The sequence below is a fragment of the Mercurialis annua genome, linkage group LG6 (assembly GCF_937616625.2).
Source record: "Mercurialis annua linkage group LG6, ddMerAnnu1.2, whole genome shotgun sequence".
Lineage (NCBI taxonomy): Eukaryota > Viridiplantae > Streptophyta > Magnoliopsida > Malpighiales > Euphorbiaceae > Mercurialis > Mercurialis annua.
Genome location: NC_065575.1, coordinates 4,129,098 through 4,146,199, shown reverse-complemented (window position 1 = coordinate 4,146,199; position 17,102 = coordinate 4,129,098). Strand labels below are relative to the sequence as shown.

Below are 17,102 nucleotides of genomic sequence, written 5' to 3'. Positions count from 1 at the left end.
TCAGATTGAGAAACCAAACCGAACCAAAGTCCGTTGTTTGGTTTGGTTGTTTGGCGAATATGGCCTGGTACGGTTGGTAATTTAGGGAAGTTTGGTGTTCGGTTAACAGTCTGGTTTGGAGACATATAAAACCGAAATAACCAAAAAACTGAATAAACCGATCTTCAAGCAAATTAGGTCTTTTTTGACATTGAATCTAAATTTTGTTTTGTTTTTTATTATTTTGCCTAAATTTTAAGGTTTTTATTTGATTTTGGATATACGTCCAAATCAAATTTAAATGAACTGATTGAAAAGTTTGGTCAAAAAGAAATTCAACATTTGGTCAAAAAAATTCAGTTCGCTTGACCATTTAGTAAATTTCGGCAACGTCGGTTTTGATCGATTCAGAATCGAACTGAATTGAGCAAAATTTTTTGAGATCACATAGATGATCTCCTGCACAAAAATAAAAGGAAGCTAAAATTTGATTTGTCTAATAACGGCTTTGTTGTCTAAGTTGATTAGGTTCTTTGATAAGGCCTCACTTGATTCAAAAGAGTATTACTTTCCGGAAAGTTAATTACTAAGAAAGTTAGTGTGAAGAAAATTAATATTTTTATTACTTGGTTCACTTAATAATTTCCCAAAAAGTTTCATTTTTTTAATTAATTAAAATATAAAGACAATATTGCTCTCAATAACTAAATTAACTAATTAAATATAAGGTTATAATCGTATTTTAATTAACTTAATTAGGGAAGTAGAACTTACCTAGATTTTGTTAGGGAAGTCATTTTCCTAGTTAAAGGGAAGTCAACTCTTCAACTTCCCGGGAAGTAGATTGACAAAAATGAACCAAGCAAAAAAAATGTTATTTTCCGGGAAGTTAAACTTTCTTAGTGAACTTACCCCCAACCAAGTGAGGCCAAAGTTATTGAGTGTAATGAAGTATATATATTAGTCTTAGCTTATGTGTAGGAGAAATTTTTGAGATAGTCCGAATTTATCACGTCATTTGTAGATTAAGCATGACAAAATTATAATATCATCATCAAAATTTGAACATATTTATTATATATTTAATTACAATTTTATCATCATTTTCATAAAGTGTTATAAGATGATTGACTTGTTTTTAGATGATATGATAAAGTCGGTCTATATAAGAATTTCTATATGTGTAGAGGTATTTATACTTTATAGTATTTAATGAAAATAGTTTTAAGCCTATATTTTTTTACTTCTTTTTGAAGGATTAGAACTAATTTTGTAATATTGAGCCTAACAATTCTTAGTAGGCTAAAGATTATACTCACTATTCAATCAATTATAATTTTGTATTTGTAACAAAAGTTTTATCTGATCCCTCCAATTTAGCATTAAAAAGGTATAATTTTATAATTTTAGGTAAATAGTAAATATTGTAAAAAAAAGGTAAATAGTAGATACATCTACAGTTTATCAATTTTACACCTTTGGGCTTTGGCTATCAAGAATAACGTTAGACTAAAGTGTAAACTAAATCAAAATTGATAAGCAGCAACTTTCTCCTAAACAACGATTTTTGATTATCTTAATCTGTTATGTAAAGTTGGAGGAGTAAAATGAATGTTTGTTATTTGTACTTTTTTCTAATTCATCAGATCTCATTAAATTGAATATGAAACAGTTACATTTGTAAGAAACTCGGGATAATTTGAAAACTAAACCCGATGACCTGACATGGAACAGACAACATGCTGCCTGATTCACAGACCTTACTTACGAAAAATAAAAATAAATTACTAACTGTTTCGCGAATTAAGTGTCGTCTTCAATCACTCTTCGTTCAAACTTCTCCAAACACCCGCAAACTCACTACATCCGATTCAATCAACACTTAATATAACTCCTTCTAAAAAAGAGACAACAACTCCTTCTAAAAAGAAGTCAACAAACCTTTCACAGAGAAAGGACAACAAATCTTTCATAAAGAAAAGACAAAGTAAAACATTCATACAAAAGATAAAAAAAAAAGATAAAACTAGTATAACTCATAGACGAATCCATTTTGTTACTGAAAGATCTTCAATCTATCGTCGCTTCTTGATAATTGAATTGCGCTTTGTGATAAATTTTAATCCGTCAGAAAAATGAAAAAGAATTGGCTATTTATTATATTTTATGAAATTAAAATAACATAAACAAAAGGGGTGGCTACCGTCAATAGAAAAATTAAGCCATTAACGGCTGCCGAAGAAAAAAATAAAAAAAAAAATTAGCTGGTTAGGGTTTGTTAGAGAGAAAAGAGAAGAGAAAGGGGCTAGAGTTTGTTTGTTATTTGTACTTATATTATAATAGGCTTAATTACTTAAAAACCACCCACCTTGTAACTTTTTTTCATTTATACCATGATCTAGGAAAATTTTCAATTGTACCCTATTTTTGATTTTTATGCTTCATCTCTATCCTATGAGTTGAATTGACCTATTTTTTCTTGAAAAAAAGTTTAAATTAATCCTTCATTTTTAACCTATATTCTAATAAAACATTAATATTAATCATTTATGTATCTTGTTTTTAATATTTTTATTTTTAAATTAATTAAATTATTAAAAAAGTTACTCTTCTATTTTTGATTTTTATGTTTCATCTCTACCCTATGAGTTAAATTGACCTATTTTTTTTGAAAAAAAGTTTAAATTAATCCTTCATTTTTAACCTATATTCTAATAAAACATTAATATTAATCATTTATGTATCTTGTTTTTAATATTTTTATCTTTAAATTAATTAAATTATCAAAAAAATTACTCTTGGGATACAAACGAAACATAAAAATCGAAAACAGGGTACAATTGAAAATTTTCCTAAGTCGTGGTATAAATGAAAAAAAGTTAGAAGGTGAGTGGTTTTTAAATAATTAGGCCATTATAATACTATAGTACAGCTTATATATAAATTGATTGGATAACAATGTTAAAAGTAAAAGACAATATAGTCAAGTGCATTTTTAATAATTTTATTGTACTAGTATTTTTTTATGTAATATCCCGATCATTCTTCCAACATATCAAAGTATTATTTCATGTAAATTTTATAATTAGAATTACAAAAAAAATGTCAATTTCATGAACCCATTTTAAAGTCCATAACCGAATTAAATATTGAAAATTGTATCAGAACATTCGCCAATAATTAAACTACATATAATTATATTAATTTGTCGAAAATCGACTATTTTCTAGTAATGTTGCTTAATCTACATATAAAATAGACAACATTACAAAAAATTATATGAAGCCGTTATCGTTATTTTATTACTATTTTTAACTAAATGTTGATGTCATTAAAAATTTAAAGCTAATCACCTTAAAAACTACCGACCTTTCATTTTGTTTTCAATAACACCTCGACTTTGCAATTTCATTAAAAATTGCACCCTATTTCGTATTTTTACGTTTCAATAGCACCCTAATTTAGAAAAAATAGATGATTTTACTATTATAAAGATTAAATTTTATAAAACAATCAAATTTAAGAGTCATTTTATACCCTTTTCTACTTGGACAAATTTTAATAAGTTTCTTAACTTAAAAAAAATTCAAATAAATCCTAAATAAAGATTAATTAAATACATATACAATTAATTATTTATTTAAAATTAAATAAAATTCTTAAAACGAAATCCGCTATCCCCGCCACCCGCCAGAGACGACTCGTCTTCCATGGAAGACCAGCTCTGCTGGTCTTCGAAGACCAACAGTTCTGGTCTTCCTGGGGAAGACGATTTCGTCTTCCCCATGGAAGACGAAATCTGCTCGTCTTCCATGGGGAAAACGAGCTAGTCTTCTGTAATAACCCGAATTTTTAGAATTATTAAATCAAGTCATATGTCGTAATTTGGACAATCGGAATTATAAGAAGTGAAAAAGATTGTAGTTCATATTTGGGAAAGAAGAGTACTGCCATGTATGGTAGTTCTTCTAGTGGGCAACAAATCCCTATTTCTAAGGAATTAGTTGCTAATATTGCGGTGAGTACCTATGATGTTGTTGTTGGTGATGCAAAGAGAAAAAAAGTGGCTAGAAGGGCTGGGTTTTTGGAGTTGGATAATGGGCCTAGTTTTCATGTATCAGAGATGATTATAGTTCCTAAATGTAACGAAACGGTGGGCCTCACTTTTTTGGTCTACCCGAAACAATGAGTAGCATGGCTTGAAATTGTCGTGTAATGGCCAGTCCACGAGCAATTAGAATTTTGAAGGAACTGGTTAGAGAGAAGTATTATGTTGGCGTAGGATGTACGGTTAGAGATAGTGATAGGATGTTGTTACAAGCGAGAGCGGCAAATATCTTGGGTAATTTGGATCCTTGTATAGCTGAGATTATGGGGATTTATGAAGCATTAAGTTGGCTTAACGGTGGCTGTAAAGTGGTAGTGGAATCATATGCATGAGGAGTCATCTTGGATGTTCGTATTCATTCGGACTTCTTGATTTAATTTGGAGTTAGTGAAACAGTTTTCTAATTTATTTTTGTTATATAAGGCGATCTGTGAATCAGGCTGCGCACATGTTAGTGCATTATGCATGTTCCTTGTCAGGTCATCAGAAATGGTTTAGCCATTTTTGAATTTCTTACGTCTGTTATTGCTACTGATTTGAGTTAATAATAAAATCATCTTTTATTGTAAAACAAAATCTTGATTATTGGAAAGTATACATGTTCATGCATTATGCTCGGGCCGAGCTAGCCGGGCATTCAAATTTGATGAATATGCACAAAATACTCCTTTTTTCAAAAATATTTGCAAAAATATTTCGATTTTAGAAAAATTATTTTTTTACCTTTTTTCAAAACTTGATTTTTTTACTCCGAAAATTTATTTTTTTACTCTGAAAATTTGTAAAAAATACTCCGTTTTTTTAAACTGTTTGAAACTGTATTATAAACGGGTTTCAAAAATGTCAATTTAGAAACTTTTCGAAACCTTTTAAAACTATAATAGAATCAGTTCTTTAAAAACGGTGTCAAATTATTTTTAAAGAAAACCGTTATAAATCGTTTGAAACCCAATTAGAAACTGTCTTTGAAACGGTTTATAAAATAGTTTCAACTTTTTCTTAAATCGTTTAAAACTCTATTAGAAACTGTATTTGAAACATTTTGTAAAACAGTTTCAAATTATGTTTTCTTTAAATTGTTTGCAACTGTTTGAAATTGCGGAGTAAAAAATAAATATTTAAATTTTTAGGTACGTTTTGTGAACTTTTAGTGTTTGAGGTAATTTTAACAAATATTTTTAGTTTTTTAGGTATTTTTGTAAATTTCCCTACAAATTTTTATATAAGCCCAACCTGAAATTTCCTACCCAAACCTGACCTTTACACTCTATATATACGGATTCGGGCCGGGCTTTTTCAGACTTACATGAGAAATGGTATAAAAAGACTGAGCCCGCCCATGTTACAATGGGTTTTTCGGGCTGGGATTCAAGCCGGGCTTTGGGACGAAAAATCACTACCCAAGCCTGGCTCTAGGGTGCATGCTTGGACGGGTACTCAAGCCCATGAATATGTCTACCAGAGAGGCATTAATCGATTAAGTTCTGTAACCAAGGTATAAAAAATCTGTATTTTTCTTAAAATTTGGACTAAGAAGTTATTTCTATTTGGGGTTTTATGATCAGGTGACAAAGCAGGATATGGAAGATATGTATCAACTGCCATTTAAGAGCTGTGTAGAAAAAGGTCGAGTCAGCAGTGTCATGTGTTCTTATAACAGGGTGAACGAAGTTCCTACACGTGCGAATTTCGATATGTTGAAAAGGGTTAACAAAGACCAACAGAATTTTGATGGGTTACTTCTGTTTTTCTAATATTGTGCATTGTAAGCAAAATTAATTATGTTCTGATATATTAGTTTGGCATATATATTTGTCTCTGACTGTGATTCCATTGAAGTTTATTATGACATAATCAATTATTCATCAACTCCTCAAGATGTTGTAGTTCTTGCCTTGATAGAAGGTATAAGATAATATATTTCAACATGTTTTTATATTTTTAAAATGTTTTTAGAACTCTAAACTTTGAATTCATATGTTGTTGTAAAAATTGTCCTCTCGTTATAATCTTTCAGCATTTGTGTTTACTTGCACTATAAATCATATTACTATGTCATATATATGTAGATTTAAATATGAATTGTGGAGATTATTAGCGGAGTATACAAAAAATATTGTGAAACTGAACAAAGTATTCTACAACTACATAGTCCTAAAAAGGCTCAGAGATCCAAACTTGTTCCCATTTGGAAATGTTGGACCGTCTGATGTATGCATTAACAAACATCTAATGTTGGCACTTGATGCTGCAAGATAAGAAATAATCCTATTAGAGAATAAATGAGCTCTTCCACTATCAAAAGTCGACATTCTCACCAAGAGTTTAGCGGTTATCATACCAAACGAAAAATGTGACTGAAGCTATGATAAGCAATTATGCAGGTACACCCTGCAGTTACACATGTTCATTGAACCACGCGCCTAAAAATTCAAAATGTTCGGTTTTTTAAAATTTTGGTAACCGAACCGTATTGACCAAAATAATGTCAAAACCGAATTAACCAAATTGAAATATTTTGGTTCAATTTAGTCGAAAACCATAATATTTTTTATATGATTTTTAGAGGACAAAAACAGTTTAAAAAAAATATAGAGAAGATGGAGAAATTTAACCTAGAGGGTACATGTACTTTAAATTAAATCTATGTTTGTCGCTTTTTTTATTCTAAAACTATAAAAATAATTAAGTTTAATATATAAATGTGTGTATATAAAAGCTTAAAACAACGTAGTTTAAGAATACAGTCGGTTTGGTTATTACAGCTATTTTTTTGTCAAAATCAAAAACCGAACTGAATAGCCAAAATTTTAAAAATTCTGACTGTAAACGAACCCTATTTTCAAATTACATTTTAGTTTAGTTAAGTCGATTCAATTCGGTTTGGTTGTTTGGTTTTAACCGTTTAATTCTCACCCTTATAGGTCGGGTTGATTGGAATTTAATTTTTTTTATATAAGTCCAAAACCGGCCCGAGCCCGGTTCGGACTTCAAATTTCTTACTCAAACATGGCCTCTGCACTCTATATATGCAAGCTCGCGCCGAGTTTTTTCAGACTTACTCGAAAAATTGTATAAATATTAAAGAACGAGCCCGACCATAAAATTGCGGGCTTTTTTAGACTCGGGTTCGGGTTTTGGGCAAAAAATCACTACCCAAGTTTGGCCCTAGGGTGCGGGTTTGGCAGGGATTGGTCGGGTATCCAAAGGCATAAGCATGTCTACCTGCAGTTACACTATCTCTTTACAGGGAATCCAAAAGTATAAATTCAAGAAAATTGCATATGTGGTAAGTTGCCGTTTTGTGAATTGCACCAATGAGTCGCTTATTGAGATGGTAATGGCGGATGCAGGTAATGCTGATGTGGTAGTATTAGTTGTAAGTAATAATCATTCTTACGAAAGGAAGTGTTTAGATAAAGAGAATTTGACATTGTCAAGATATCAACAAAAATTAGTGATGGATGTGGTAAGTGCTTCAAATGAAATTGTGATTCTTGTAAGTATGTCAAGAGGTTCTGTTGACATTTCTTTTGCTAAAAATGAGAGAAAATTTGGAGGTATGTTGTGGGTTGAATTTCCAGATCTAACTTGAGGAGATAACAATGTTCAAATTGTTTTTGGAGATTACAATCCTGATAATTTTTTTAATGCAAACTTTTTTTATTATGTTATAATAGTGGTTTCATTTCATTTCATTTAAGCTGTTATGCACCTAAATAACAATATAAATGGATATTAATTGAGAGGCGAGACTAAACTTTTTTATGTTTAAAATCAACTCGAACAAAAAAAATGAAATATTTTTATAATATCAAACTAAACAAACCAAATTTGTTGCTTCAGTTATTCGGGCTATTTTTATAATCAATGGTGGTTTAATTTTTCAGCTGGCAGGTCCTTTTTTACCTGGTAGCCGCAAGAGTATGCAGATCAAGTAGCAATGTCAGAAATGAACATGAGATCAAAACCTACCAAAATTTTTTCCAAAAAATTTTATAGATTCTTGAAATCCAACCAAAATCATTACAAATTCTTCCATGGTTTAAGCTACTCCAACTTCACCAAAATCTATTATTTCCTTCTACAATCTTGGTACAAACAAACACTACTACTACTAATCAATCTTTTTTTTTCGCCGTAGTTTATTTTTTTACCAAGTAGGTCAACACTAACTTGTCAAATCTTTTCAAAATTTCAACTTTACCTCGCAGGCTTTTTCATGTTCCTGTTTGTTGATCATTCGAAGCTTTATGAAACAAAATCGGCAACCTGTCATGATGATTTGATTGATTGAATGAAAGGAATCAGCGATAGAAAATGAAAGGAATCAAAGCAAATTTTGATATCACTGATGACTTAATGGGTCACCACCCAAATTGGATTTTGATACCAGTTGTGACTAAATGGGCCACCACTCTAAAGGGGCTAAGTACACAAATTTTGATAATGTAACATTATTAATCTATTTCCTAATTATAACAACTGAAAATATTATTTTTCTAAAAAAAGTGAAGTTGAAGATGAAGGGAGGGGAAATAGATTAATTTTCATAAGATTATTACAAATATAAACGCACTACGAACTAGGGGTGTGCATAAATCGAATTGGCCGAAATAACCGAACTGAACCGAACCGAAGTTCAAGGATTGGTTTGGTTATTTTGACAAAGCAGTGTAGTTTGGTTTTAATTTAGGGTGTATATCGATATTTGATAAATAATTCGGTTTAAGGGGTTGGTTAATCGATTTAATTAACCGAAAAAACCGATCAGGGTAAAACAACATCGTTTTACTAGCATTTCATATACATGTGAAGAAGGTTCTGAAAGTGGTGCATGTGCGAAGGGTTAGTGTCATTTGTGTAAATTACACAAACACAAAATAGAACGTTTTGTGTTTGTATATATTTCATTTTATGAAAATGAAACCCTAATCCCTCACAGCCTCACTTCATTTCTCTCTAATTCTCTTTTTCATCTGTCTCGCCTCCTCTTTCACCCTAACCCTAAAACTCTCTGAACTCAAGTCAAACACACAAGTCTCTATGGCTTCCCTTCTTCCTCGCATAAACCCTTAATCATTGGGTGTTCCTCGCCTTTGATGTTATGGTTCCTCTAATTTTATGTTTTACTTAAGCTAAATCGATGGCTGTTTCTATTTATCTTCTTCCTCTCGTTCTCTGATACCTGCATATTTTATTAACAATATGTTAATAATTAGGCAAACAGAGGTTTAGAGACTTGATGGTGGTGAGTTGTTAGTAACTTTATTAACTTATATAAGTTTTTTACTTTGCTTTTCATGGTGATTCATCAATGTTCTTGTTCCTTTTCACTGATTTTTTTTACTATTCACTTGTATATTTCCCTTAAAATGGTGGATTCGATCTGTGTAATGAAGCTTCACTGTGAATCACAAATATAAAAGGTAGATTCGTTATTAGTATAAATTTTTACTTGTTTTTTTAACTTTTTTTTATCTCTAATATTATTGTTTACTAATACTCTCATTGCTTTGTTTTATGAGGAACTGAAGTGGTGGAAGCTGTTAATCTGTGATTATGTTCATTGTGAATCTCTCTATGTTTTTGTGACTCTATTCACTCTGAATCTGTGATTCTGTGAAACAAATCTCTCTGGTGCAAGCTTAAGTCCGTCCTAATTCATTTTAGATGGAACCAAATGCAATTGTAAGTTTCATATTGTGTATTTTTTTTGTTAATTTTTTATACTCCCTCCTTCCCACAAAGATAGGCCATTTGGACAAATACAAGATTTAAGAAAAATATAGTTAAGTTTGTTAATTAGTTTTTTTATTCAACTTTCCAATTTTATCCTTCTATAATTATTAGATATATAAATAATATATTAATGACTAACTTGTTTATTGGTGAGTCTTGTATTGAAACATGAAATCATTAATTCATTTAAGGATAACTAGACATATTTATGAAGGGTATATAAGACTTTGAGTTGTTAAGTTGTTTACCAAATGTAGAAGGTGGCATATGATTTGCGACGCCAAAAATAGAAAGGTGACCTATCTTTATGGGACGGAGGGAGTATTATGCTTATTTCCTTGAACTATTGCCTTGGCCTTGACATTTTCTTGTTTCATTTTGCCGATGCAAACAGCTGAGCAAATTGGAATTGGGGGCAATACTGCCCTCTGTTCTAATGCTTCTGCTAATATTGATGGTGTTGGTGGTTCAACACAGCCTCAACCTGAGCCTCAGGTAGCCAAGGTAGCTAATGCAAGGAAGAAGAAGCCAATATCCAAAAGGTCCCCTGTCTAAAACCATTTTGAACATGTGAATGATGATTTGGGCAGAGTGGTTAGTGCTAAATGCTTATGCTGTTCTAAATTATATCAATGTTATAGTAAACTTAATGGCACATCCACTTCTAGAGCACATATGATGGCTTGTCTAAAAAATCCTCACAGTAAACACATGAGATAAGACTTTATTAACTTTGCATACTGTTCAGCCTGTTGATGTTGGAGATAAAGTTAATTTAAGGGCATGGAAGTTTAGTCAAGAAGCTGTTAGGGAGTCCTTAGCTTACATGATAATTGTAGACGAGCTGCCCTTTAGGTTTGTAAATGGGTTGAGATTTATTAAACTGATGAACATTGCATGTCCTAGGTTCATAATTCCTTCAAGGTGGACTGTGACTAGAGATCGTTTCAATCTGTTTGCAAGTGAAAAGTTAAAATTGAAATCTTTTTTAAAAGACCATATTCATAGGGTTAACATTACAACTGACACATGGACTAACATTCAAAGAATCAATTATATGTGTGTCACTTGCCATTGAATTGATGATTTGTGGAAATTGCATACATGTATTATATCTTTTATTCCTGTTAGTGGCCATAGGGGTGAGTATATTGCTAAATCTTTAGAAAACTGTGTACTTGATTGGGGTGTTAAAAATGTGTTCTCTATTACTATGGACAATGCCAGTAGCAATGATGTAGCTGTGAATGTGGTTAGGAAGAAATTGATTTCTTGGGGAACTGGGGTTGCTAAAGGGAAGTATTTGCATATACGTTGTATTGCTCATATTCTGAATTTGGTGGTAAATGATGGTCTAAAAGATGTTAATGTGTCTGTTAAAAAAGTAAGAGAGTTTGTTAGGTACATTAGAAACAGTCTTTTTAGGTTAATTTTTTTTGAAGAAGCTACTGATTTTGTAGGAATTGAATCAAAGAAATGCTAATGTCTTGATGTACCAACATGCTAGAACTCTACTTACTTTATGCTTACTACTGTTTCTGTGTATGAAAAGGCTTTTGAGAAATATGATGAAGATGAGTCATCATTTAAAACAGATTTGAATGTTAGTGTACCAGATAGTCATGATTGGAAGGTAGTTAGAAAGTTTGCTGATTGCCTTGCTCACTTCTACACTGTCACTTTGCGTATCTCTTGTATTCTATATGTTACTTCTGATATGCACTTTCAAGAAATATGTGATTTTTATGTGGTATTGTGTGATATGATTAATAGTGATGATGTAGAGATTAAGAATTTGGGTGGAAGAATGAAACTAAAGTTTGATAAATACTTGAGTGATCCTGACAAAATGAATAAGCTGATCTTTTTAGCTTATGTGTTTGATCCTAGTGTCAAATTATAAGGTATGGAGTATTATTTGACTATTATGTTTGGAAATATGAGTGGTGTTATCTTATATAATTATGTTGTTGATGAGCTAACCATGTTGTTTAATGAATACAAATCTGATTATGATGTTGTTGGTGGGAGCAATGTTTGTGAGTTAGCCTCTCAACCTAACTCGACTCAACTTGAAGGAGGCATTAACATAGCCTCTGTCCCTGTCCCTAATTTTGTTGCTGTTACTGGTAGCAGAAAACCTCTATCGGTTATGAAAGCAAGATTCAAACAACATATGAGGGAAATGGGAACCTCAAGTTGTCGAAGGACTGAACTAAATATCTATTTGAATGAGGCCTTATTGGATGATGAGGATCAAATTGATGTGTTGATGTGGTGGGAGTGTAATTTTGTTCGATTTCTAGTTCTGTGCAGAATGGCCAGAGATATTCTTGTTGTTCCCATTTTCACCGTGGCGTCTGAGTCTGCCTTCAGCACTGGTGGGAGGATTATGGATTGCTTCAGGAGTTCTCGAACTCTTAAACCTGTGGAAGCACTTATTTGTACAGAGAATTGTTTGAGAGCATCTATTTCTTCTTTAGTGGTTGAAGAAAGTATTGAAGAGTTGGAAACATGTGAGCAAGGTTATGCCTTTAACTCTCTGTTTATCATTTTTACATGTTATGATGCATTTTGTCTTCTTCTAAACTTACTTTTCTTTTGTGGATTCATCAGAGTTGCCAAATGTTGGTCCTCCTGCTTAGATTTTGCAAATGTTGTTTTTTTATTTTTGGAACACAAGTCATGACATGTGTTGCAGTTTTGGTAAATGACCTTATGGTGGAAGCTAATTACCAAACTCAATTATCCCTATCTTTATCCATGTCCCTTCCGATCATCTTCTATGGATTTGGATGATAATGCCCTGTGGCCATGTCCCTTCTGAAATATCTAAATTGAGCAATATGTTGTGGTGGAAGTAAAACTAATGTAAGCTGTTTTAAATCTTGTTTTTAACTTTTTTGTAAACATATGCAAGCTCTTTTAACTAATTCTATCTTTTTCAAAGTAGGGTTGATCTTATTTTAATTTTAACTTATTTAACTTATGCAATGTTTGTACTTTAATGCTTGGCTATTTGGATATTATTTTAGAACTAGTTTAATGCTTTTAAACTGCTTCTATAGTCATTTTTTTGAAACTGTCTATACTTACTTGTACTTCAAGTTTTCAATATTTTATATACTTACTTGTACTTCAAGTCTTCAGTGCTTTAAATCAAAACTGTTTTAAATTTGTTTTTTTTTTGGGCAATGATGAAGCTTCCACCACTGCCAGATGTTGTAACGTTATAGTTGGTATGAAATTAAGTAATGACACATTTTTGACCCACCATTTCATATATGACATGATCACGTTACAAATGAAAAGAAAAACTCATATTCTGAGCCCCACAATATTGTTTCATTAAAATTTGTTCTATTTTTGCAATGGTAAATCATTGGTATTGGATATTCTGATTTTTGAAATTTACAGCAGCTTGAAGCTGCCAACTTCTCTTCCCTCATGCTGTAACTAGCACTGCTTTTACTCTACTCTGCTCCAGCTCTTTTGTCTTGAATTATTTTTGGTTTCATTTTGATTGTAATTACCAGTTTGGAACATTGTTTTTTTTTTTTGCATATATGAAAAGGGATGTAATTTTGTATATTTGTGAAAGGGAACTCAAACATGGAAAATTTGTATTTAGGACAGGTTTCGTATATTTTATACCTGCATTTGTAATTTATTATGTTATTTGCATTTTGTACCTTATTTTATCATGATTGTGGTATGTTTTGCAAAGGCCCATATCCAGGCCTAATTGGAGGGCCAAACCGAATTACCGAACCAATCGAAACTGACCGACATGAAATTTATATCGTTTTAATTTTTGACAATTTGATTTCTGCTTTGCATGATAATAGGCACCGTCAATTTTCACATATTCAGAATCGAACCGCACCGACCGATGCACTCCCCTACTATGAATGAAGGGTCAAATTGTTGTTTTCACTTCAAATAACTATTAGCTAACTTTCACTTTGATCTCTAAAATTGTATTTTCAAGTTAAATAGAATATTTTAGTCAGTTAAATTTTTAAATTTGTATCTTAAAGTCAAGTAATTCCGCATTTGAAGTATTGCTTAATCTATATTAAGAGATCTTGGGTCTTAATTGACTAATAAAAATAAAAATGACTTAAGATGCTTATTTGATCAAAAGCACAAATTGAAAAATCTAATTAACCTAAAAAAGATTAAAATATACTTATTTGATTAGGAGACACAAATTTGACTGCCAGATTGATCCATTGTGCATAGAGAATTTGGTTCGGTTAAGGCTAAACGACACTGTTTTCAAGAAATTTGCCGCTATAACAGCGTCGTTTTAAACTCTGAAAAAATAAAACCCCAAAATAAGAGGAAAAAAAACTCTTCGGCCGTCTCTGCCACTATCTCAAGTTCTCTTCTCCATAATTTTTTTCATTCAAAACTGTAGAAAAATTCAATCTCACAGAAAATTAAGAAATTGATCAGAATTGAAGTAAATGGCGCATGTTCAACATAGCAGAAATGCGTTACGCCGTATAATTAGCATTCAAGAAGCTGCTAATACTGTCAATAACAGCTCCGCTTCTTCCTTACACCATCCGCTTCACCATGCTTGTCAAGGCGTTCGCTATAGAAAGCTAGACGTTATTCTCACAACTGTAAGTTTTCATTTCTCGTTTTATTTCAACTGTTGAACAATTTTCACATTATTATATAATTTTTGATTTAACCAGTAAAATTAGGAATTAGGTCAAATGTTTTGCGTTTAGTTTAAGGATGTTTGTGTAATGGTAGAATGGACGAATTACTGAGTTTATTTCATTTGCAGAACATTGAGAAGCTTGGAAAAGCTGGCCAGACAGTGAAGGTTGCGCCTGGCTATTTTCGTAACCACCTGATGCCCAAATTGCTCGCCGTCCCGAACATTGACAAGTTTGCTTTTCTCATCAGGGAACAGCGAAAGGTTTCTCAAATCTTGTTTTATTGTTAATGGAATTGCTCATTCATTTACCAAAATGCGGTTTAATTACCAATTCGTTTGCGACGTTTGATTAAAACTCAATTTTATGTACCGTTAACGTCTTGTTTGTATTAGATTTATCAACATGAGGAAGAGGAAGAGGTTAAAGTAGTTAAAGAGACTGTAGAAGATACAATGAAGGAATATGAGACAGCAGCAAAACGCCTAATGAATTCCCAGCTGGTTTGTATACTATCTCTCAATTGTTGCTTGTGGTTTCCTTTTTAGACAGCTATAATCATAAATTTGTTGCTTATATGTTTCGTTCTAGACAATTAGAGCAGGGATCAATTCTGAAAAATTCCGTGCTCGTGCAACGAAAGATGACCCCATAGAAACTCGATCACCGATAACAGCGGATGATATTGTGAAAGAGGTACATAACTCTCATTGTTTAAAGCTATTGAACTTGAGAAATTTACATGGACGGTGTCAATATTGCATGCATGAGAATTATGGAAGGGAAGTTTCAGACAGACTTGTTTATGAAAGCTCTGGCAATTGCTTTAGTCTAAAAGTGTGTAGAATATGGCTTGCCCGCTTCTCTTTCAGTCATTGGCTTGTTTATGGAGGTTATATCCCGCCCATATTTTATTTTCTGCACATGATACATATGAAGCACGAACCATAGGTTAGGAACGGTATGCATATGCTTCAAGCACTATGGATATAGATTTGCATATACATATTGTTTTGCTAAAAAGTGGCATATTCTAGTGCCCAAGTGGAAATGCTATGTGGGGGTTGGTCATTTTATTAACAAAATTGTCCTGGTAGAGCTTTTATTTTTTGTTTAAAATTCTTTTATTAAGAATTACCGCAGTGCTAAGCTTGGTCTAGGAAACAGATAGTATAATCTGTAGATGGTTGATTGTAATATTCAATAATCATGACAATTGTAACTACTGAGCTTCTTTATTCATATTTGGGATCAGATCAGACATAGATAGTAGATACTAAGAACTGGTTTATGAAAATCATTCTGATTATATTTCATATGTTCTACTTGTAGTCTTAGGGGCTTACTCTATGAAACAAAAAGATCTCTTGATGGTTCTATTGGTATTTCAAACTGATGCATTTAAAATCTTTGCCCATCATAAAATATGAATTCAACAAATTAAGATGATATACACCTAAAGTCAATACAATAAATAAATAAATTATTGTTTTGTGTTCGTAAGAGATTTGTTTAGGCTCGCAAGGCTTACTAGTTTCTTTATTCATACTTTAGCTTGGCTTGAAATAAACTCGATTTTTTTTGAGTCAATTTTGAGTTTTTCGAGTTGATTGAGTAACTCGCGAGTAGGCAACTTGTTTATACCAACTGTGCTACTCAATCATGGTGTGTGTTGAGGAACAGGATGTATCAACTAATGAACATATTTTCTATACTAATAACCTATTAATGAGATTTTCCATTGTTATTCAGGTGGCAAGGCAGCTTAATGTGGCACTGGAGGTAGAGAATGTTCGTTTGCCATCACCTTTGACCACTTTTGGAGAACACAACGTACAATTAAACTTTCCGAAATCTATTCCTTTGCCGGAAGGAAAATTTAGCTGGTCTCTTAAAATTAAAATCCGGGGTAAATAAGTAACCCCTACATAGAACTACAGATTGTGATGATAGTTTTTCGACCCATGCCATTGTTGCAGTGATAGGCTATGTGCTTCAAACTTGAGGGATTTTTGGTAACCATCAAGGATTAGTTTTTGTGATCATTTTATCTGCAGACATTTTTTTTTATAATAATCAGTCGGTCGGAAGAGGAATCTTGTTCTTTTACCTTCATTATATTAAAAAAAAGGCTTAATTACTTAAAAACCACCCACCTTGAATTTTTTTTTCGTTTATAGCCTGATGTAAAAAAAAATTCATTTATACCCTGACGTATGTGTTTATGTTTCACCTATATCCTAAATTTCAAAAAAAGAAGATGATTTATTGAAAACAACTAAATATAAGGATTATTTATACTTTTCTCTATTAAAAAAAATACAAAGAAATACTTCATCTTTAAAAATATTCAAAAGTAAGGATTATTTAAAACTTTTTTTTAAATGAAAAAAGATTAATTTAGTGCCTCGGGGTAGAGGTGAAACATAATGAATTTTTTCCTAGGTCAGGGTATAAACGAAAAAAAAGTTCAAGGTGGGTGGTTTTTAAGTAATTAAGCCTAAAAATATTCATATTCATTTTTCACCCTAATATTGTTTTTAAGTATCTAAACATCAATTATCTATATAATATGGAGGATCAATGAAGTTTTGACT

The 17,102-nt window shown here is 31.7% G+C and overlaps 1 protein-coding gene across 1 annotated transcript; it reads left to right on the top strand.

Moving 5' to 3' along the window:
- Nucleotides 1–14,172: 14,172 nt before the first annotated feature.
- Nucleotides 14,173–16,601, top strand: LOC126685805 (uncharacterized). The gene is made up of 5 exons (XM_050379763.2): nucleotides 14,173–14,463; nucleotides 14,634–14,768; nucleotides 14,901–15,008; nucleotides 15,097–15,201; nucleotides 16,258–16,601. Exons 1-5 carry the CDS (start codon nucleotides 14,302–14,304, stop codon nucleotides 16,420–16,422), a joined length of 675 nt encoding a protein of 224 aa, XP_050235720.1. The 5' UTR covers nucleotides 14,173–14,301; the 3' UTR covers nucleotides 16,423–16,601.
- The last annotated feature ends 501 nt before the right edge of the window (nucleotides 16,602–17,102 follow it).

Coding starts and splice junctions, on each gene's coding strand:
- LOC126685805 (XM_050379763.2), top strand. CDS start 14,302: ATGGCGCATGTTCAACATAGCAGAAATGCGTTACGCCGTATAATTAGC. Junction 15,009..15,096: donor GCCTAATGAATTCCCAGCTG/GTTTGTATACTA, acceptor GTTTCGTTCTAG/ACAATTAGAGCAGGGATCAA. Junction 15,202..16,257: donor CGGATGATATTGTGAAAGAG/GTACATAACTCT, acceptor ATTGTTATTCAG/GTGGCAAGGCAGCTTAATGT.